The sequence below is a fragment of the Tenebrio molitor genome, chromosome 2 (assembly GCF_963966145.1).
Source record: "Tenebrio molitor chromosome 2, icTenMoli1.1, whole genome shotgun sequence".
NCBI classification, from domain to species: domain Eukaryota; kingdom Metazoa; phylum Arthropoda; class Insecta; order Coleoptera; family Tenebrionidae; genus Tenebrio; species Tenebrio molitor.
The window spans coordinates 28,475,902-28,501,369 of NC_091047.1; the positions used below are offsets into that span (position 1 = coordinate 28,475,902).

General features: G+C 33.1%; 1 protein-coding gene across 1 annotated transcript in view; it reads right to left on the reverse strand.

The window, feature by feature from the left end:
• The window catches only part of Ptp36E (protein tyrosine phosphatase 36E), a 108,973-nt gene that overhangs the window by 67,162 nt on the left and 16,343 nt on the right, over positions 1–25,468 (reverse strand). The window contains exon 2 of the mRNA XM_069038440.1: positions 12,802–13,206. Within this exon, the coding sequence (XP_068894541.1) occupies positions 12,802–13,012 (211 nt within the window). The 5' untranslated portion in view covers positions 13,013–13,206. The remainder of the gene's footprint in view (positions 1–12,801; positions 13,207–25,468) is intronic.

Genomic DNA, 25,468 nt, shown 5'->3' on the forward strand with positions numbered 1-25,468 from the left:
ATATTCCCACTCGTGGAAATTGTATCGGTAATACCACTAGTGATCCCAGCGATAATTTTTAACAAATGAATGCAGCCTTGAGAATTGCTTCCAAATGGACTCACGTGTCTTTTTTGAGTTGTTGGAAACATTTTCTTCGATTTCTGCGTTAATTTCTTCTTCCGATTTGCTGCCAAATTGCCAAAGTTGGTTCATGGAATACAACTCGTAGTCCAAATTATGTAGACTATTTTTCAAACTGGTTTCACTCATTCAATTGTGTTTGGGAATCTCACTCGTGCTGACCCACTCGTGGATTCATTCCCAAACACAATTGATAATTCGTGACCAGTTTGAAAAACAATCGACATAAGTTGGACTACTTGTGGTATTATAAATGACTATTCCACTAGTGGTCGAGGTGAATATTTTAAAGAAACCTTGATTATTATTTTTATTCAAGGAAATTATTACTTTCTTACGAAGTTAACTGAACAATGAAATCATGTGTAACGCAGATTTGCGAACTAGCTTTGAAAATTTTTATTTTAATCATTGATTTGGTTCATTGAATAGTCTGTTGAATACAACTCGTAGTCAAAGATAATAGAATATTTTTCCACAAAAATATTCGACAATCTTTGACTACTCGTGGTATTATAACTGAATATTTAATCAAAAAGTTAGTCACTATGATGAAATAGTAATTAAATTTGATTGCCCAATGGAAGAAGAAGTTATTTTAAAATTTAAAAATAATTGTATGGGAATCAACGAGCCTATTACATATCTCGATCTATTTTACTTTATCCGTAAAGGATATATGAGAATATATAAGGAAGAAGAGGAAAAACATACAGAAATAATGCCTTTTATATATAAGTAACATAAGTTATTTGTGGACATGATTGGAAACATTTATCAATTGAAGGAATTTATAAACATGGAGATGTTTTTACTCTTGTAATGGGATCATAAATAATTAATTTTCTATTGAATAAATTCTTAAAATTTATTATTTTTGCTCTTTACTTGAAATATTATATTTTTAAATGACCTTAATTTTCTGGAGTGTATACCGTTTAAGCATACACCAAATTTTCCTATTCACATAATTCTTTTAAATATAAAATGTATCTGCTTCATCTATTTTTGACATACGAGTACATAGTTCTATATGCTAATTCTTTATTGTTACTATAACAGGGTAAAATCGCATACCTATAATCCTAATTTATTAATAAATACAATTTTTACATCCATTTTCTTTTAAAATCGTGGTCTAGATGAGTTTGAGATGAGAATATCTGCTTTTTAAATATACCTTTAAAATTAGGACAAAATGACTAAAAACACAAAGTGTTCTGAAGGGGCCTTACTACTACGTCCACTGATAGAATGCAGTTTTTTAAATATCCTTAGATAACAAAAACCCCAAACTATAACATTGAAATATTAACAAAGTATCATAGATTGTGTTGGTAGCATCTTGAAACATTCGCGCCACTGATTCTCATTGGTTGTGATGAAACCCACGCGAAAAAAAATTATTTGACATTTCAAATTTGAAACTGTCAGTGCTGTCAAGTGGTTTAAGCATTTAGATTTGCGATTTTTCATCTTTAGAACTTTGGTTTGCTTTTCTCTAGTTTTGAAAATCATTAATTTTGATCGTGTTCCTGTTTTGATCTGTTCCGATGCGATTTTTTGTTGATTTTTTTGAATTTGTGAAGTGAGTGCGTGCCTCAAGAATCTAACATAATGAACACATCGAAAATGATACAGAGGTAATTTTTGTTCATGCATTAAATGTTAAATATTAATCTCTTGTTTGTGTTTAGCCATTTCCGAAAAAAGCTGGATATTTTAATTTCATTAGCCAGCTTTTTTCAGAAATTCGAAAATGTATTGTGGGTTGCATTTTTAATTCCGTCGGGGACATTATCACTCGTGAAATATCCTGTAATAATAAAACCTAATATATTACTCCTACTATACTGAAGTTTTCTTTCGTCTTTCCTAAGTGCAAACATGCAGAACAATAATAAAACATCACGTGTAAACCTACTCTTTCGATTTTTTTAAATTTCGCGCCGGATCTATTTGTTGTAGCGTAGAATGATTTTTTTTAGTAACATTTATGTCAAGCAATCTATGAGTGGACAGAGTTTAGTAGTTATATTTTTTTATTTTGTTTTATATTGTTTCGTATGTTATCATTTTCTTACATCTATTCATTTATTTTATAGAAAAGTTCTGCAATTTACTTCAAAATGTTAAATGAATACATAGTTAGATACTGTTTGAAAAATTATTTTTTTCTCTTTTTCAAAACTCAAAAAATTCACAAAAGATGTACTTTTGAAAAATATCTTCATCGTTGACATAACATTTATTGCATTGCATATGCCTTTTATGTCTTTGCGAAGTCTATGTAGATCTTTCTTACATATGTATTTTTTTATTTTCACTTCTGTACTTAAAGACTCTCATTTTCTTATCTTTGTCTTTTTTCATGTTCAGGAGAACCTTTGAGGTCAAACTGATACGCAATAATCTAATATCCTCTAAAAGCCCTTGGATACGGTTGCATTTTATCGAATTTCAATTTCTGCTCGGCTGCATTAAATTGCAGAGGCGCTCTTAATTGTCTGAAAAGGGGTTAAACCGTGCACCTCGCCTCGGCCAGGAATCAATTACAGTTCCTCTTTCTTGCTTCCATATTCACCCATCCGGCAACCAGGTTTACTATTCGCTCTAAAATCCTGAAGGATATTCCCTGCGAGGTTTCCATTCTCGCCACCACGAAAGCTCTGAAAGTTGGCAAGATTGAGCGAGATCGGTTTCGAAACGTGCATACATATATCTAATCTGAACTTGGATAATCTACACCTGGCTAAATTTAGCGTGTCTAATTAAACATGGCGATTAACGTGGAACATTCCAAGCAGTGACCTTGCCGCCGTCACCGGAACTTGTCCAATAATGACTTGAGTTAGCACGCGAATTGCCAACTTTAAGGGGAACATACACCCGAATAATTATTAATGTTCGGAAACTAGCTAGAGATTTATTCGCTGCATCACAGTCGTCGAGCAGGAACAACGACGAATACATTAGTATGATTAAATCCGTTACTTCCAATTTCAAACAATCATTCTCTTGATCCCTTCGATGATTTATCACCCGCCAAGTTCCGAATCCAATAGCCCTAAGAGGATCGAAACGAAAAAAGTAACGATCTAATCGACAGTGGCGTCACAGGAGCGGAAGGACAGGTGAGAAATTTCAATTAATTTCGATTATAAATCATTTCATTTGGCGAAATTGTTGCAGGCAATTGGGGAAATTAATCAAAACACTGATGTTATTTTTCGGTGTAATTTTCACACTAATTACCCAAGAAATAGTTTTAATTATTCTCTTAACTCTGCTTATGCTTCCAGTTTCAACAGTCGTAATAAAAAGTCAACAGAGAATTAATGAGAGCTTCTGGGACCGCCTCCTACCACTCCAACGAATTAGCGCCCACCGCGTTCGAAATCGTTACTAATTCTTGTTTAGAAATTCGTTTTCTTTGCATTTTGTTGGCACAACTACTAATCTTTTTTTTACCATGTACTTAAATTTTATTTTAGCGTTTTGACAACTAGTACCCCCGTATTGTAAAAATTTGATTTTGGAAAACTTGTTCATCCATATAACCGGAATCGGACCTTTCTAAATTTTATCTTGCGTAGATTATGATTTGTAGATTTTTTTTTAATACAAACACAAACGCTACAGTTAACGGAAGAAGAAAGAAATGAGGGGTAATGTCAAGAAGAACTGTGTGATATTATATCTCACTGGTGTAATAAAGAGAGTTCAAAACAATTTGGGGTTAAGTGGCTTGGCGTAGTTGAACCAGCTGTCAAATCATACAAGTATGTCAAGCGTCATTGATTATTCAGCGATCAAGTAGTAGTACGAATTATTTCTTTAGCAAATACACCTCGTTTTAGAACTAACCAACGAGAGTTTTCCTAATTATCTTAGTGCTATGTGATGGTTTAGATTTTAAAAGTAAAGTAATGATTTAATTATCTAAGGCCCAGTTTACAGAAGCGAAATTAAATTAATTGTAATCAAATGCAAGATTAATTGAACACGTGATTAGATTGAACCAATCGAAGTTTTGGATTCATGGGGTAATCGCACATTAAAATTTAATTCGTATTATATCTTTAATTCTCTTTTTATAAACTGGCCCTATGTGATTGTCTAAAAGAAATATCGGGCGTTCAAATGAAATCCTGGGCTGAGTAGGCGTCGGAAAAATTAAACCGTTTAGAACAGTGTAGAGTTTGAATTTCCCGCCGTTTGACACGAATGACATTTGTTTATGTTTAATCGGGACATAATTGAACATGTTTGTTTTCAGCAAAGGGTGCCCTTAGATATTTGCTTCGAGAATAGGAATCGTTACTTTATTCTATTTTTGATGTAAAACATTGCAAAGAAAGAAAAAAAATGAAAAAAACTTTGGCGCTAAATTTTAGGTTAGCTGTCAACATGCTCCAATTAATCTACGCTTTAAAAAAGCACAACAATTGACGATTTCCAACGCCTTCCCAGCCCAGGATTTCATTTGAACGCGCGATATCAAAGCATAGTAACTAAAAAAAAACGGCCACACTTGTAACGTAAAGAGAAAACCACGGCATTACGTATGTGAAATAGATCATTTTTGAGGTGATATTATTTCAATATTCAAAAATCTGTTGCATAAATAGAAAATTAAATGTTATGGCAGCTTGAAACAAAAATTACTCTTGACTTTTCATCTGTCATACATTGTACATAACATTAACATTTTCTTCGTATTTTTAAACAAACTCAGAATTTTTTTTCACTATAAATAACAATGTCCAACATATTTCTTAATCATGACTTTTTTGTCATTACTGTCTTGAAACATTTTCACGGTCGTTCTTCATCCTTACCGCACTTCACTTAAACCGTATAAAACCTCTTCAAAGTAGAAAAAATACTGGCCCTCACCTTTTTACCGATAAAACATTAAAAATTCAAAACGTCTCTCATAAAAATGATCATTAAGTACCCCTTTAAATCATCTTATTTCCGTCATACGGCGTTTTGAATCTGACATTTTTATGATAATCTCAGGACAAATTCGTCGAAGTACAACATCTTTAAGCGAAGTTTTCTGATGGTAGAAATAGATACGCGAGCTTCCCCAGCATTCGTAATAGACTGTATCATTGTACGTTATTCTCGACGCTCTATTTATAAGCTCGACTGTTTTATATATTATTCAGCGCGGTTTTAACGACTACCTTGTACAGAAGAAAGACCGTTCTAAAGCACGCAAAGAATTTATTAGCGTTGCTTATCTTCACGGAGGACACGGAAGAAACTCAAGTGTTTCGCAAGAAAGATGTGGGCAAAGGTGGTTATTAAAAGAACTGTTAGTGCTGGTTTATTTTTGAAAAACTGTCGAAATAATTCCCAATTAACATGTAGTGTCGTTAACTGAGGAAAAATCTACAGTGTCGATCTAAAATTCTAAAATCGTACAGTTGGTCGTTTTATTTTTAACTTTATTATACTTCACAATGGTGATTGTTATACAATGTGGAAAGTTTCTAGTTTGGGATCGCACACAGATTGAAATTAATTATTCATCTACACTATCCAGGTGCATTAGGAACTTTTTCCTCTTGTACGAACCGCTGATAAATTATCATTACGTGGAGAAGTGAACGAATGCTGAAACAAATATCTCAGGGGAAATAAATATAAATACAGTTTCACGCTCCTCCATTTTTCTACGTTCCAAGTTGAAATTGCGGCAATAAAAAATTAAACTTGTTGTTATTATTTATTAACATAAGTATTTGTTAACAAATTTCACTCGATACCCATGTATGTGTATGGAACACACCGCATATGAATACCTATGCTATGCAATTTTTTTCACATTTATGTGGAGGCGGTTTTAGGGCTTTATGTTTCTTCAGCGCTGAAATAGAGACTGAATAAAAAATTGTGCCGTGGGGAGAACAAGCTCTCTTCGTTCCCAATTTAAAATTTGCCTGTGGGAAAATACATTGGTATTGTTTTAGATGGGTTAATGGACTAATTTACAACCGCTGTATGCCGCCACATTAATAAAACTGTCGATTTCAACATTCACGTGTTGCTCTACTAAGGGTTGAGTTTTGTTTGACTGTTGTTTTGGGGATCAAAGGAGAGTAGAAATATTAAAGTAATGGAAAATTTTAAATTATTCGGAAAGTACCGCACATAAACTCAATTTAAGAAATAAATTTTATCTAGAGAGACGCACCGAAAAAAAATTGGTAACTTTTCCAATTATTGGGAGCGGAAGACAGCAAGAAAAAATATGTTGTTAATTAAAGTCGCCGCAGACTTCATTCATTTTAGAATGTAAATTTCCGAAAAAAATTGGAGATAAATTGGATCGAGAATGTCGCCGTTTTTGCGTTTCCTGCTATGTTGATGAATTGACTTCGGGAGACCAAGATATGCGAAAAATTCGTTTGGGCCAATTAATGTCAAATTAATAATTATAAACAGAATTCTTTTCACGTTTTGTCAGCTGCGTTAAAATAGTGGCTATAAATGGATGAAATTCCTATGGAAATAAATTTTTGATTCTATTTCTGTAGTGTCAACATAAGATCTAAACTTGACAATTAAGAATAAAATAAAAAACTGTTGTTGGATTATGATTATTCAGTAGCACAGTCAACGTCTTTACCAAAGCATGTTTTTTTGTCAGCAACTAAGAGTTATTTATCGGAACTATAAGTGGAAGAACTTATTCATAAAGAAAATTTTCCACTCCATTTGGCGCCTTGAAGAGGCTACTATCGTTCTTGGAACATTTGCTATAATGTTTATAATATTAATGTTGTCTAGGCATTTCACATAGCTCTGGCTTAATATTCCTATTCCTTCCAAAGTTCAGAAGATGTACAAAAAAGGGTAACCCGATTATGAAATATGTATCAGAATAACAATTCACATAAAAATATGGAAAATAAATCATTTAAACAGTCGTTTGAAATATAATTTATTTGTAATATACTCAAGCAAAATTGTAAATAAATTTCTCAATTTTACTTAAAAATAAACAAGCAAAAAAACACAAGTTTACAAAAAGTTTGAAAAATCAAAATGCAAATTTGCTTTTGAAACTCATTACATGAGACCAAAATTATAATAAAAAAAAAATCCGAACAACGTTTTCTAATCACTTCTTTTGATGTTTCCATCGCAAAGTATGGTTTCTACAATTGACTCTATTTGCGATATTACAAACGGCTGGATTTACAAGTTACAGTTGAGCCAAGTACTTCAAAAGATGCACCCGAGAATGCACCTCATGAATTCTGCGACTGTGCAAAGATATAAATTTCTATTCCCAAAAATAACAAAAATATCAGATTCTCTTCACCTTGAATATGACATATATACAGTATATATGGCTGTAGAAGTTTTCGCAAAAAAAAATGTTAGATTTTTCTTTGTATCATTCTCACTATATGATGAAGAAGGTGTATGTATGTATTTTCCATTAAGAAAAAGTTTTAGACACCCATTTAGAATGTTGAATTTATCTTAAAAAATAAGAACATTTAGGTTTGTTGACCAGTCTTTGAGACTTCATAAACAATGTACAGCTGGACCAAACCAGAATACATTTTTGTCAAAAGAATACTTCTAATAAATGTACAAAATTCGTCGTGTTCCACTTTTGCAGTCATAATTGCAACTGAAGAATTTCTTATGAGAGGCTCTGAATACCCTTTTAATAAATGACGATCCAGATTAAAAGTTTTACTTTACATTTTTCATTAAACCATAACATTTATCCTTATCGTTATCATTATCGTTTTTGGCCATATTGTGACGAAGGTAAATTGTCGTTTGAATTTACTCCAATCACATTATTTGTCAGATCATGCACTTGAAATTTAAAAATTGTCTGTGAAAGTTCTATATACGAAATGTTTTTCACAGGTTTATAAAGATGAATAAAATATTGGTTTCTTTTATATTCTATCGTATTAACATTTTAGACGTACGACTTGAATATAAGTGAATGCAGAAAACGCAATGTTATATTGAAGAAGACATTATTTATTAAAATATGTTTATACCAAGACGGGAGATTAAAAGGATGTTTTTCAAAGCTTCGTCTTAATCCGAAAAGTTTGAATTTTCTTGTGGGGAGAGCTTTTCTTTGAAGCGAAAAAATTGCCATAAAGCATTGATATGCCAATATGAGCAGCGCAGTAAAGTGGTCGTATCATATTTCCACTTGTCTTAGCAGGGTAGCGAAGACAGGGGAGTCTTATATTTTGGCAGGACTTGCCGTCTCGTAAATTCCGTAAATTTATCCCATTTACTCCATGATTTAAAGACTCGTTCGGTTTCACAACGGCGTTTAATTTCGGTTCTTATGAATCGTATAGTTTTCTACAGATCCACTACATCTAAACAAGCAGTTCGATTCGGCGAAAACTCTCCTCGATTTGCTGCTTATCGAAAGATAAATTGTATTGCCAAACTATATTTTCCCCAATTGTTAAAAAACATTTCCAGGATGCTGGAAACGCTGAAAAGACACGTCCTGCATCAGATAATAAAAATCCACAGTGCAGAATTTCGATAAAATGTTTTGTAATACGGAAGTGGCCCTCCCCTTTCTTTTCCCGTCCTGCTTGTCGTGACGTATTATTTTGCTTTTTATACATCTGTCACATCTTCCTGAAATGTAATATTTTCCTTATTTGTAGAAAATTGACAAACAAATCATCAAATCGAAGACGTGCTCGTGTACGTGACATGAAACAATATCCGTTTGGAAAAATCCTGAATTAATATGTTTCGAATGCGCCAGTAGAAATGAGATTTCCGTTTATTTATTAGGTGAGATTCCGAAACAGAATGATAAAAATCGTGTAAACAGTTTATTTGGTCTATTTTGAAACCGCATAACTGGATACTATAAATTCCGTAAATTCAATTTCAAGTTTGCATCCACTTTATTGTGTAAGAAACACAAACAATTTCCCAGTTTAACCTACATTCGAACGCAAACAAACCGAGAGGTTACCAGTTTCAATTGTCACTAAGAAGCGAACCTTGCAGGAAAATAATTGTACAGATTAATACAGGGTGATTATAAACAATGATTGTCCCATCGCAGTTAGCGTTGAAAACCCACACAAATTTTGGATGTGCCGCAGCCTCGCAACGTTAGACAAACTAGTAGACAGATTTCCACTTCCAGCGGTAGCGCCACCTATCGGGGACTCATGTTATGAGGCTTGCCGCACATTCAACTACGTTACCAACGCCTACTGCGATGGGACAATCATTTATAATGATTAATGAACCTGTATATAGAATGGGAGAAAAATAAACACAACAAGCCAAAAAATCTATTATTTTCGTGTTCGTTTCCCAAGATACATAACGGGAAAAAAACTTGACCTCTGTCAAAGATAACCTCAAAATTTACAATTAAGTCATGTTTTTCAAAATTTTTACCTACATGAACACGAAAAACGTGTGCACCTCGGCCAAAAAATACCTTTTGTCATCGCCTCTTTTCAAGTCTCGGATCCGCCTCAGCTAGAAAACCCAGACTCGGACGAAAAAGATGCACTTTTTGGGCCTTGATCTTGATACACAAATAACTATTAGACTGTGGATAGTTTTCAATCAAGGGGTAGGCGCTAATGTGGACCAATAAGGCCAACTTATCGTTAAGCGTCGTATGTATATTGAAACGTTTCGTCTTCCTCGACTTTTCCTCGATGAAACTTTCCTCCCTCATTTGGTGTATTGTTGGTTGCGGCATTCCCTCGGAGGGTATTTTTGCGGAAAAATACGAAATAAAAATAATGAGATAAAAATATTTATGGATCCTACGTCGTGTTTTATTTTTCATTTTGTTTAATTAGGTTCTAACGAGAGACCGTACCTTCGGAAGCTTTTTCAAAAAATGGAATTAAAACGATTGAGCACACTTCACTTTAATTTTATTTAACAAATAATCGAGTGTGGTGGCGTTTGGTCCCAACAAATGGTAGCAATAAATAAATGAATTTAATAACAGAAGTTGGTGGAAATTTGACCCAATGAGATTTGACTCGCGGCCCTCGAATTGAGATCTGACTCATGAATATGTGACTAAGCTGGGCAAATATAGGAGTTTATGGCGCGAACAGCATTTTACGAGTTTGAGATGCGAACTATGTGATCCGATTTAGATTTGACTTGTTTCCCCAATTAAATTTAACCCGACGCGATGCCCTGGAATCTCATAGATCACCCTGGTCTACTCCGGTGGTCTAAAATAAAAGGGAAAAAGGTTCTAACAGGGCCAAAGGGTACCTCTCTTCACGTGTCAGCTGGCCTAGTTTGGTCGCTAGCCCCCTTGAGGGTGACGCGGCTAATTTTTTGCTCTTACGCCAGACGACAGCTAATTAAGTGCGACGTACACTGGCGGTACCTTCCCGAACTCGAGACTCCAAGACATAAATAATGAATGGAAATGTTTTATAATGATTGTATACCAGTTCGGTAAATGTAAGAAGATCACATACTTCGCGATAAAGAAATTAATTCAAGATTCTAAAGAGTGATCATCAAATGCTCAAAGAAAATTATATAATTTTTTTATTTTAACACGATAAAGAACTAAATTAAAATTGGGCTTGAAACGCTGTTACGTAAGTGTCATTTCATGCAACTAAATTCCGTTGATCTGCTACTTCTAAAAATCATTCATTGTTCTACATTGGTTTGATTCCCCAAAACTGTTCTAATTAATAATTAATTTGTAATGTTCATTCTCTCTCTCTCTCACTCACACCTCTGATTTCTACGACTACCTGGCTTTACCGTTACCCTGTTGTCTCTGTTTTCTACCGGCTCCCTTTCTACTTTGCTTTGTTAGTTTTCTAACTAAAAGTGCAGACGATTCTAGTTATTTTCTACGATAAAGCGCTCTGTTTCTAATTTGCAATTCTCCTCCTTTAATTACAAATATGCTACAAATTTGAGAATGCTAAAAAAGGTAAATTATCCTAATGAACATTGATTTGGTGGTTCTCTCAATTTGAAACCTGCTAACATCAAATTCATTAATTCAATTTTCCTCTGATTTATTTAAAATATTTCGTTGAAATTATTTTAAAAATAAAATTCTTAATTTATCGAACTTATTCGGACCGTTACAGTATTTAAATGTACCACATTCATTTATTATACAGTGCGTTCGTAAGGTTCGGAATAAATTCAATAAAACTGTAAGTACATATTAATTTCCAAGAAAAATCCTCGAAGAGGTCAACTTTGTTTTTAAAAAGTGCATATTCTTCAGTACTTTTTTTCTTCTTTTTCGGATAGGCCTTCATACTAGCTAAACGATGAATTAAAAGAAAAATGATACCTTACGTAACAGTTTTTTTTTGTTGAGAAAATGACAAATTTTCCTTCAAAAATTTATTTTAATTTTTGTTGTAAAAATTTTAATTGGCCTCAAACAAAAATAAACAAACATCCAGGGGTAACAATAAAATTCAAGGCAAATGTTGAAATTGCTTCCCGACAATCATTTAGCACACTCACCGACACTTTGTACACTGCACTCAATAATGTCAGGGCTTATTTGTTGCGTTTCAGCGCGAATTGTCTGCCGCAAATCTTCTAAATTGTTTGATCGATTAAAATAAACCTTCGATTTTAACTAAACCCATAGAAAAATCTTAAAAATATCTTGCACTTGACGTGATTACCAACTCGGCGTTTGTCTCGTTGGTCAATTTCACGTCGCCTGCCTAAAATACTTCCATTGAGCAACTTATTTCATAAATAGCTATTATGTTTTACTAAAGTGATATATGTAGTGTATTGATTTCCTAGTTATTGTCATTAAACATTTTACATTCCATAAATATTTTATTAGTTAAGATAAAATATTCCGCACCAAGGTTTACATTCTCATATTTGAATTTTTATATCTCGTAACTTGAACTTCGCTTTAACTCATTTTTCATGTAGCTTATTAGGATTTTATTATAAGTTTAGACTGAAGAATAATTTCTGAGATGCATTATTTTCAAATACATTATCTCTTGACTAGATATTTTCTTCAGAAATTACGCTTTACAAATACAAAAAAAGAAAATTATCTTATTTAATCCTTGAAAAATTATTATTTTTATTTTTGAAGTATTCTCCTCAAAAAAGACACATATCCGATCACGTGACAGTTGTGACTGGCATAGTAAGACAAATTGGCATTAGTTCAAAAATGGGTACTTAACATGACTTTATAAAATTAATTATTATCCCATTGGGAAGGTTATAACAAATGTTGAAAGTGTGCCAAAGTTTTGCACGTGAAAACGGTAAAACTGCATCAAAAATATTCTTTTCATTGTAGTAACATCTCGTCCAACAAAATTTTACTTACACATTCGCAAAATTACTAATATCAATTAATTACAAACTAAATACATTTGAGGAGTATGTTTTAAATTGTTATAACACAGATATTGTTTTCTCTATTTTTCAACACTGCTGTACAGACAAAATCAATTGCAGAAAAGTCGTGCAAAATGTCTGCACGCCACTGTTTTTACGAATATGAGACTGTCCCACTGGACATCACACGAAACAATTTTCATCTTTCAGGACTATTTTGCAGTGGCGATACGACTCGGCAACGATCTTCCTGATTACAATCTCCACACACATAATGATAAAACTTACTGTTATATCTGCTAGTCGGCAGGAGTCCACTGTTAAGCATGGACAATTTAATTGTATTCGGGAGTGTGACCAGAGACGTTGCGGCACTGATATGTCTCTTTTTCCTCGGTTTTTCCACATCGTTGTATCTTGGGGTAGATCGCGATCGGTGCTTCCTCCTGACCGTTCCTGATGAATGTTCTTTCAATTTGGCATCCGGTTCACTGGACATACTTGAAAGATTGACACTGCACGATTTAACCCGTTATTGATTCGTAGCGACTGAAAATTGATTCGAAATTCAATCCTCCGGAATTCGACCAAATGAATTTATTTTATGAAACTCTTCGCGATCGGAAAACTTTCCGGGAATGTCATAAATTACTCGAACGTCTCCTGGTTCCCACCAGCATTTTGTAAATAAACCTGCAAAAGAAAAGAATGGATCATCAGAATAGAATAATCAGTTCGAACATTATTTTTAAAACGTATAATTTAAAAATATTTTTATAAAAGTGATTTGAGCCTAATTTTATCATAGAACCCCTACGTAACGAAATATGTATTTTGGGCCGCCATCTTGGCAATATGGCGGAACGGCGATGACGCGGTTAGATTGTCAATTTGTTATCAGGGCACAATTATGCACAGCACAACCAACCAGTTCGCACTTTATATGAGAAAGAATCCAGAGAATCCTTTGTGCATGTTACACTGACGAAGTTTACACAACAATTTCTAACTTGCAAATGAAATATGCGCTCGTATGGCATAAATTACTCGTTTTCTAGTTCTCTCCAGCATTTGCAAAATCGACCAACAAAAATAAACCGTAAACTTTGGCGAGATGACGGAACTGTGGTAGCAAACGAGAATCTGCATCATATTCAAATTTCGTTCCGTAATTTGGGCACGGCTCTAGCTAACGATATTTAGAAATCCATTACAAGTTAACCGACGTGTGAGAAGTGAAGTAACTTATGAATTTATGTCCCGTGATATAGTGGAGCTGCAGTTAAAACGTCACCTCTTGACGTTTTATTAATTTATATTTGGGCCAAGCGGAAGTTCAAGTTCTGCGAGATATCCGCACAGACGACTTAAATTAGTGAAACCAGAAGCCGAAAGTACTGATGTCATAAATCGGGGAGATGTTTTTCGACGCCGTTTATATCAACGGCTCCATTTTTATTACGTAGATTATAGCAAGAGGGGACCAACTAATGAGTTGTCATTTTTAATCCAGAGGTTAAAGAACCCTAAATTAATTTGCGGTTATCGTCGGTCCACCACGCCACAGCCATTACAAAATTGAACATTTAATTTATGGGACGATCGGAAGAGTAATAAAAACCTACCAAATTAATTGGGAGTTTTGTTGGATTGAAAAGGGTCCCCTAAAATAGAAACCAACTAATACGATGTGGGCACATAACATAATGTAACGTGATTGAGCGTTCTACTTCAACAGCAACTGTTTAGTGACTTTAATAAGTTTCGATTTTATGTAATTATGTTATTTACCAAACATGTGTGTAAAATACTGCTTTTTCTGCAAGTGGGAAGTTTATAAACACAAGTGCAGCGAGATGTCCTTCTGTAACAGAATTTGACTTCCAACCGCCATGTCTCTTTTGTAAAAACAATTAGCGGCTATTGATAATTCTCCTCAAACATTTTTTTTTTCAAATAAAAATGTGTCGATTTAAAAAAATCCTGAGCTGTCATAGATAAAATTTTGTACGTAACCCATGGAATGCTAGAAGACTACAACATTATGACACTTATGTGATCTCGGTCTACGGCCACCATGTGCAAAATTTCACATGCGTGCGATAAAAATGTCTCTATCCCACTTGTAGTGTAAATAACTGTTATTTTTCATTTCGAAAAAAATACCCACTTTATACGCATATTATTGATTAGAAGAATTTAATAGTGATGGAAAAGTAACTATTTTTCATTTAAGAATGCTATAATTTTTTTTGTGCCACTTTCAGAATCTTGTAATATGTATTTCTCTGCTGGAGCTTACTTAATGTTTAATCCAAACCAATCAACCTAAGTCAGCCTATTTGGGCGCTAATTCCTTTTGACGAAACGTCACTTTCTGATCGATGACAAAAGGAGTCTTTTTTCTTAACGGTTACGCAGACACGTCCCATGCCAAAATATGTAGAGAGCGTCTTTTGCCAGGTGAAGCTGGATTTTCGAATAAGCGGAGATTCAGAAATAAAACATTCTTTTTCAAGTGAAGCTAATTAGGTTTTTAACGCAGAGAACGAACATCCAGATTAATTAATACTGAATCGAGCTGTCAAAATGAAAACTTAATATATGTGGAGTGAATACAAACGTTTTCGTTTCGCTGAATCGGGCGAGGCAATTGCAACTGGGTGCGGTAGTGTTAATTTGAAATTGCATTACGTTTCGATTGAATTAAGTAAAATTTGCTCCTTGAGACGCTGCCGGTTAAAAATAAAACGAGAAACGAAGATCAGTTGAAACAGTATCGGTGCCAAATGTGATGGAAGTTATTTATTTTGACTGAGTACCTACACGTTAATTACCATGTTTACAATTATCTTAAAGTTATTATCATCTCGTAAATTAGGCACGAAATTTTGTTTGATTTCTAAGAAAGGCAATCACGGTTAAAATTAGGTGAAATGTGGGTAACACTATAAAATCCATTTTGATCGAAAGCAGTGGCTTTCTTGCATGGAGTTTTGTACGTGATTCTAAATGTACTTGCCTGGCTACTTTCAAATTTGAAGTCGCTTTTTCAATAACAGCTCTAGTTATTGAGATATGAAGGGAAGAAGTTTTCAAGCTAAAATCTTTTATTACACAAAATTGATTTGAATAAACCTTTCTTTTATATGATTTTATTGCAGTACTACTCTGAATCCTCCACCAGTAATCAGCCATCATATTTGCATTCCAGTAAACTTGGTATCGCTCTTCCATAGTGCGAATGTCCTGATGGAAGTGTTCTACTTGTTCTTCATTTAAATCACCCAGATTTTCAGGGAAACGGTCTAAATGGCTGAAGTCCAAGGTCTGTGAGCAAGTCATCTAGACCAAAGTCACTATCGTTATCATCATCACCGTCTTCTGAACTGTCTTGCAATTTTAGATTGGTATAGTTGATAGACTGAGAAAAATGTTCCATTCATTGACGTACACATCTTCTCCAAACATGAACACATGGTCAAACTGCCGAAGCGAGGTTAAAACTAATGAAATGCCGTCAAGTAATTTTTTAGAATGTACTATTCCGGACATGGAATCTTGGCCACAACTGACATTTAACTGACAAATATGTGTGAACTGGCCTTTATTGAATATAACCCAACTTTTGACTCGATAATGCCATTTCCCTGTTTTTGTGATGTCACAAGAAAAACTTCAAAGTGATTTTTAATAATTGTCATTTATTAATGACACTAATGATTGGTTTACATCATTTTTTTTTAAATGTCAAAAAAATGTTGGCCAAGATTCCGTGTCCGGAATAGTACCGAATAGTAGTGTGTTATCTAAATCCAGAATTTTTAAATTTTTAAAAAGAGATTGCGGTACTATTCCCGTTGCTGAAATTACAAGTGGTAAAATCGAAATTTTTTCTAAACACCAAAGATTTCTCATAGCAACGGAGAGCTCTAAATATTTATTAATTTTTGTGTTATATGTCTGTGTTATATTATGTGAATTTGGAACAGCTATATCTAAAATATATGCTTGCTTTTGTTGTTTATTTAAAATAATAATGTCTGGTCTGTTACGCTTAATATGAATGTCAGTTAAGATTGTTCTATCAAAATATAACTTGTAACTGACATTTTCCAAACAACTTTCTGGTGTATAACTATAATGTGGTTGTGTATTCTTTAATAAATTGAATTTAACAGCTAAATTCATGTGTATAATTTTAGCGAATATATCGTGACGTTTTTTATGTTCGCTTATTATTTTCTAATACATATTGTTTTTTTTTTCTCCTTATGTTCTTTCACATCTATAACATTCTCTTTCACTTACTGCCACGGATGAGGTATTGACAAGTTTTATGCCTAATACAAAGACATTTGTTTCTGCATTTTATTTATGGAATACGAGTATAGTCTTCTTTCAATTTGATATAATTATTGCTAATGCATGTGCCATAAAGTAATTCGTCTTGTTCTGCAACACACTTTTCCATAACATTTGTTATCATTTCATTTGAAGAAAACTTTCTATTTAAAGTTTTTGAAATTTTAAAAATAGAAGGTAAACCGAAGGGGTCAAATCCGGCGAATATGGGGGATAGTTAATTAATTCAAAATTCAAAATTTTTCCGATGCCAGTTTTAAGTCTTTTATATTTTTCAAATTGTTTATTTAAAACTAGAAAGCAAACTGTCTGGTAATCTTAGTTTCAACATACAAGTATATCGGCCTTAGAACTGTGTCGATTCAAGCTTGTTCAGCAACGTTGAAGAAAATCTTATCAAGTGACCATTAAATTTCAACCTTCTCTTTGATTAATCCAAAAAAAGAATAGAATTCTTGCCTTTATGAACTGTCAATAATAATTACTTAATAATGAACTCATTAGTGGATGCACACAAATTCCTTTCCCTTCATGTTTTTGTGATTTGACATTTTTGAACTTCCTAGTCTGATCTAAATGTAGGACAACGAAATATTAAACACATTTTTTTTTTTCCTGTTTTCGTCTTTTGCATATGTCTAAGTCACGTCCAAAAGTTAGATGGATTTATAGACTTGTTTTGGACCTTCAGGAATTTCGATAAATAGTTCAAGACAAACAAAACAGTACCGAGACATTATTTACAACCCTCTCGCACACCCCAATAGTGCGAGATGCCAGACCGTCACAAATCTGTCAGCGTCAGACCATGAGACCCATTTCGTGATTGTTGGATACTGATTATTAGGGTATTTAAAGGGCGGACTAGGTCAGTCGAAGACGAACTGTGACAGAGTGTAGAGCAAAGAATCCAATTAGAATATCTTAGTAAAGTTTATGTAAAAGTGAGTTTGTGAAAGGTGTAGTTAATTTACACAAGGTGAGTGTATCACTGAGTAACCTGTTTCTGTTGGTGATGTGGTGAGTTTACCTATTTTAATAATTGATATTGATGATGATCATGGCCATAATTAAATACAATTAGCATGGTGAGTCTTTGAATGAGTTATAATAATTAATTGAGAGTATTGAGAGTCGCTGACTGAGATCAGGGCTGCTCGTGATTGCTAATTAATTGAGGGTCGCTGTCTGAGATCAGGACCGCTCGTGATTAATAATTAATTGAGAGTCGCTGACAGGGATCAGGACTGCTCGTGAGTTATAATTAATTGAGATGATGTTGTTTTCATCATTGAGGGTGATGTTGTTGATTTGATCAGAGTCATAACAGTTTGATGCAATTGCTAATTTTGATATGATTGAGCCCCGACATGTCGAGCTAATTAATTAGACTGTCCAAATTTCCTTTGTTCCGGCAACTGTACGCTAGCAGAGACCGTGGAGCTGCTAGCGGGGTGAAATTGATTGTGATGCACTGGCAGAGACCGGGGATGCTGCCAGTGTGGCAGATCGAGTGTGCCGCTGAGGTCCATCAGGGCCGCTCATCTGTTTTTGGTGATCACAATTGATTGAGGGTCGCTGAGTGTTATCAGGGCGCCTCGTTTGATTACAGTTGTGCAGTGGACTGTTAGAGTCCTGGGGGTTCTGAGTGAACCCTACTCTTTTCCTTTTCCTAACAACCCTGGACAAAGCTCAATGAGTTAATAATAATTGATAATAACTTAAAGTACTAGAGCTCAATGAATATGTGATGATAATTGATAATCACCAACGATATTAAGAGTTAACGTTGACATTGTGATGGTACCATATTTGAGATGTGTGTGATTTATTCTTGTAAAAATGTATTGGTTGTGCTCGCACAACACTTTCAGCGAACTGGTTACTCACCACCCCATTTTATTATTTTACAGGAGGTAAGCCTGTGATAGATGTACCGACCACGATCACCTCGATCCACGACACAAGCCGTCATGACACCATTGTTAACGTAATGTTTACCCAATTATTTTATTTACTGACAATTACCAAATTACGACATCCTGACACTGCATCAAGTTTGATGTGTTATATTGATTGACAATTTGATTAGTATCAGCATTATTATTATTTTTGTGTGCTGTCTCTCTCGGCGAGAGTTATCTCTCTCGCACTCGCATCATAGCTCCTGCATAAATCTAAAAAATATCCTATTTAGAACACCAGTAAACACAATCGAGGAACTTAGAGAACAAGTTGTTTTAAAGGCTGAAGGGTTGAACAATTCACGACAAATTCTACAAAATATGTTTAATGCGTTGAAACGAAGCTCCGACTTTTTTCTCGAAAAAGGTGGTCATCATCAGATTCAACATTTGTTACAACCTTCGAAGATTTAGTTAATAATAATTTGTAGTTTCATTGAATTGTTTTTTTGTTCGCATAAACAAGTTAGCAACCGTGTGTTGCTAACTCAGCTACAACCGTCTAAAAGTCATCTTTATTTGTTGCTCTTGGGTGTGATGTTTTCAGATTTCACTTTTAAATAGAGGTCTGGCGCATAATTCAAAGTTTACGTTCTTGTTTAATCAATCACGTTCATACTCTCAATTTGCAACGCCTGTTCTAATCTGAAATTTATTTGATCACGTGATACAGCGAGAACACGTGTTGTACGATTAAATTTTGTTAAAACGTAGCATCGGTCTTAAAAGTTAACAATCTTTCGACCTGTGTTTGCTTTAATTTAATTTTACTGTCTGCACCGTAAAAATCTAGATAAAACATACAAAGTTGCTTCTTTTGTATCACTCTCTTAGATTTTTTATTAGTGTTCCTTTGATGTTTTACAAGCACTAGGTATTGTTTAGGAACCATTTTCAGAGATGACAAGCATGTGTTCTTTGCGTTTCTGTTGATCCATGTTTAAATCTGTTCTTGAAGCACATGACAAAATTGTTCGCAATATTTTGTGAACTAATTTTCTTTTTTTTAAGATAAAATATACTGAGATTTTTTTTGTTAATAAAAGTAGATTCATTAGCAAAAAAAATATTAAAAACAAACAACCTTCACATTTGAATGCCTTTTGCAGCACTCTTTGCAAAATTCTTGTATCTGTTTTTGCAATGAAAACTAATAAATATGTGCAACATGTTAAGAAATCAATTTGCGTAAATAAATGGTACAAGATTATTTTAAAATTAAGAATCATATTTTACGACAAAGATGAAAGTATTAATAACTATTGCAATTGTGAAATAACAAAGGAAATAATACAAAACATCGCATGTTTGGTGTTTACTCGTACAATCATTGGACTTTTAAATAATAGCTCTCCGTGCCAAAATTCTCTATTCTCTTTCTAATTTTAAACCCGTATTATTTGATCAAACGATTTATTTTATAGACACGGAATACTAACTCTGTTCAAAAACAAGAAATTTTTATTTTAAGTTGATTTTTAAAAACCATATTTATCCCCTTAAAATGTATAAAAGTTGATGAACCGACTCAGATCTAAATAGCGGTAATTGACAAATAATTTATTGTTGATGATGTTTTAATTTCCATTAACATTTAGTAACAAGGACAGGCTTGAATGTCCCACTACTTTCTCACTTTATACTCGTACATAGGTCAACGTTATAATTTCGTAATCTTTCATTTTTCCGGTTTTTTATTTCGTTGACAATAAATTAATTAGTGGAAACACTAAACTCGTCTAGCTTTAATTTTCGTGATCCTCACTATTCATCCACTTTTGTTTTCATTTTGTTGTTCACTTCACCTACAGCCATTCTCTTTGAAATTGTCAATTTCGACACTTTTATTTAAATACTAGTTTTTAAATAATACACTGCGCCGCAAAATTAGCGCATTCTGTGTAAAAACTTTTAAAATGCTTGTAAATTTAAATTTTAAATGATGCATTATGAAAAGTGGTTTTCTAATGAGTATCGGATTTAAACTTTAGGATAATGCAAATGAACATTTTTGGTTTCCAAATGGCAGTGAAAAATTTTCTAAAAAGGAATACGATTAATTTTCTAAATTATGCATTAATTTTGCGGCGCAGTGTATAAATAAATAAAATTTTCCAAACAAATCTGCAAATTCTATGAAACGATAATATACAGGTATCCCAAAATTTACTTAACAGTAGGTACGTTGTTAAGTAGTCATTAAAATATCAGAAAAAATATTTTTTAAAAACCTCCTTTTTTGTAGAAGATATTACACTAAATGTGGCAGCATCTAAAAACATTCTATTTATCCCAATAATCTGCAAATATTTAATTTTTCTCGTATCCATGGACATAAGAAATGAACAATCCAAGTCATGTTGCCATATGTTATTTGAGGTAAAATCGACATAAAATCACTTGGAAATACTGGAAATAATGAAGTAAATAATTGCAAATCTGATCACAATAATTCGGAATTACTGTAACACTGACTAGTAAAAAGCAAATAGGCAAAATCTTTCTTAATATTTAATATGTAGCATATTATGATATAAGTTTATAAGGAAGCCTTTAAAGCACGCGCGACGAGTTTAATTGCTTTAACGGCCCTTACACACATGTATTATACACTATTTTTTTATTATACCTGCACTACAATCTGAAAATTATAACAAAAAAACTAAAGTGAAATATCTTTTCCGAAGTAATCTGTGTCATAATCGTTGATATAGAAATGGTCAATTGTTGTTGTTTCGTTGCTATGTATATTTATTATAAATTGTGTGTAAATGTGTATTTATCATTGTTCAAAATGTAGGTGAATTTGTTGTTACCTAAGCGACTTTAAAGCTTTAGTGCTTTAAAGACCAATTTTGCACGCATTTTGGTGTCAAAAACAGAGATTATCATTCAGGTATAATAAAAAATAAATAAGATCAAAGTTTGTGAGCCCCCATTTCTTCAAATCTAAAAGATTTAGAATGTATAATTTTTTTCATAATTTTCTAACATAAATTGACATTGATAGTTGTTCCGCGAATTTTGGGGTCATAATTAAATAATTAATTTAATTCTGAATCATAATTCTTAATTTCCGCAAATTATTTTATTTTGTTTGTTCTTGTAAACTATCGCAGATGATGTTGTTTTCCAATAATTTTCAACTCCTTTGGATGCACTTTCAATTAACCGATTAAATAAATCAGGGTTTTTAAGTGCTACTTAGAAAATGCCAAGTATATGGATATCTAGTTTCCTTAAATGGCATTCTCATGTTCCACTTAACTGTGCCATTATGTCAGGATAAAATTGTCTCTTTAAATTAATATTGACATTCAGCAGACACATTAAATTTGTATCTCCATCATGTCTCCACTCCGTGCCTTTCCTTTCTGTTTTTCTTTCTTACATTCAGTTATTTGATACATTATTAAAAGTGAAACCTTTCATCTAAATAGCATTAATTTTGCATTCAATTCATGCTTGCTTTGCTCCTCGTTTTCCATTGTTGTGACATTTAATCTGATAAATTTTCAAGGACCAAATTTGCCAAAAACTCTTCTAATTTTTTTACATATTTGTGTTCTCTCAAATCTATCCGTTCTTGGAATTTGATGAGATTTGAATTTTCGATTAAAACCGCTCGTTTTCCTCTGCTACCATCAATACTATCAGCAACATGATTCTCTTTGGTGACATTGATCGATGTAGGTGGACGTCAAGATCGCTGTTTGTCAGTCTCATTTGTTCGGCCCTTTTTTTTAAACGATCCACTCATCTTAACAGTTCGTCGACTCACGCACTTGTCATCGTACAGCATCGAAAACCTTCCCTCCTGGATTTCTTAATTTGAGTGTTTCCTCGCTTGGGAATTGAAAAATTATACAGCCGAGATGATAAAATCATGAAGCTTAACGAGAACCACCACAAAACGGGTCGGGCTGATGCGGCCCTAATAATAGAGCGATTAACCACCAAATGAAAAATGTTTTTTTTCAAGGGGAACCGAACGGCCAGTCGATGAAAGTGCACAAGATTCTGTTGACCATCGGTCGGACGATAACAAAGAAGTTAATTGGAATGGTTCGTGAAGCACAATCGGCTTTCTTTCACTTCCAACAAAGAGTTTTTTTTAATTCTTTGTTGACACTTTGTTAATTTGATTGTCTGTAATTTATCAGGGCTGCCAATGGAAAATAAATAATTGTTCAAGTAGGTGAAGGAAATGTATAATAATAACTATGGCAACATGGTAAATTTAGATAAAGGAGAAATTTAAATTGTTTCTAATTTAAACATTGATTAATGATTAAAAATGTGTTAATTACAAAATAGAATCTGAGTTTAAGATACACTGAAAGATAAATATTCCAGTGAACATCTAACTGTACCATTAGTAATAATAATAATTATTCGTGTGAGCACCTAGAAGGGCGTACTACTATACGTACTAATATAGTTTGCACGTCATTACTCCAATCCCAGCCACCACCAACGACCGCCAATTTAAATATCAAAGAGACGTCTTTCTAAAAACGCCTGTGTAAAAAGTAATAGGATAGAAAAAAAAAGTTTTAGAATCGCCTTTACCATTGTTTAAATTGTAAACGAAAACTATCTTGAACACTTAATTTGCTAAATATCAAATTTACTACTTAATTATTTTGAAATTGCAACAAAAGTCTTATTAATAATAATAATTTTACTCGTTATTTTCAATCAAATCAAATTTTTGAAGAAAAAATTTGTCATTTTCTAACTACTAACTACTTACTACCTTATCAAGGATGTTTAAATGTACACGAAAAAAATATAGAAAACATTTTTCAGACAAAAAAATCAATTATTGTTATTATTATTATTAACGGTAATACCACTACATACAATGTAAACAAAGATATACTCGTACATCGTAACCTTGCAATGTTACCGTAGTGGATTTAAAATAATTTTTTCGATTTCCAAAGCTTCTAAATGCTCTATTATGCAGGATTAGTGCATTAGTTAGTGATCTTGTACTTTGTGATAATATATACGATTTGAGGTAGCTGTCATGACAATTTCGAAATAATTGACTTTATTGAGGCTATGCTCAAAGAGAAAAATCAGTGTCTTAGCTAGATTCTTATTTGTTTGTTACAATGTTCTAAAATGGTATATTAAAGAACGAGTTTTATAAGAGTTGATTTGGCGCACGAGTCCCAGGTGTAGAAAACGACCCGTAGGGGAGTTTTCTATGGGACGAGTGCGCCAATACCCTTATAAAACCAGTTTTTTATGTTATTTTTTAGAATTTGCACCCTTGTTTTAATTTTTAAATAAAATAGTTATTTTTATATTAAGTGCGCGAAGAGAGTGTTTTTTGTGCATGAAAAGGTCTTTTACGCCGAGACGAAGGTCGAGGCAGTATAAGCCTTTGAATGCACAAAAACATCTTCGCGCACGAAATATAAACAATATTTTTTCTATAATTGATTCAAAAAATTGAAATTAAAATTTCAAATTTTTGAAGGAACTCTGAAGTTTCAATGCAGTGACCATGTTGCTAGGTAACTAATAAAAAGCAGTGCGTGAAATGAAAAACAGAAATAGTCGTATGCGTGAAATTGCATTTCACACACTGTTTTGTATGGTTTCTACGGTTTCGATCTTACTAACAATGTAAAAAAAAGACACGTAAGAAAATGACCCACTTCATGCACAGATAACTATGCGTGAATTTCAATTTTTTGAATCAATTATATAAAAAAAAAATAAATTTTCAAATTCTAGGGAATTTCGTATTAATTGGTAATTCAAGGTAGCGGATGCAACTACATCTGCAACAGATGTTAAAAAATAGAGTTTGAACATTAATATTGGAAGTTTTTTGGTGTAATACACTGAAATGACGTTTATAGACGTATTATAAACGCAAATTCTAAAAATAGTTTTTACTTTAGACATAACAATGATATTGATTTTGTCTTAAACGCAAGTACTATTCCGGACACGGAATCTTGGCCACAACTGATATTTAACTGACAAATATGTGTGAACTGGCTTTTATTGAATATAACCCAACTTTTGACTCGTTAATGCCGTTTCCCTGCTTTTTTGATGTCACAAGAAGAACTTCAAAATGATTTTTTAAATAATTGTCATTTATTAATGACACTAATGATTGGTTTTCATGATTTTTTTAGAAATGTCTAAAAAATGTTGGCCAAGATTCTGTGTCCGGAATAGTAGGTATATCAAGAGGAAGAATGACAGTCATATTTTCAAAATCTTCTGCACATTTATTTTCATCCAAATAAAAAAAAAATTGTAATGGTTTGTAATTTTTTATAGTTTTGAAAAACGAACGTACTAAATGATTTACCAGAACACTACTAATACAAATAAATGGAAAATTTTAATTAATTTGGAAAATCGATGACACTCATTGACAGTTTGTCAATTAACAACCTATTATTGCTAAATAATTTCTAATTTTCGCACTTGAAAAATGATTGCATACTGCATCAAGTAGAGTTATCTTAATTGAATAATATTCCAAAATAGATCGCACTAGAGAACTGTACAGAATAAACGTTTTCCTGACGCCGGCCGTCCGGATGTTATAATAATTGAAGGTCAAACTAAAATTTTCTATCAAAAAT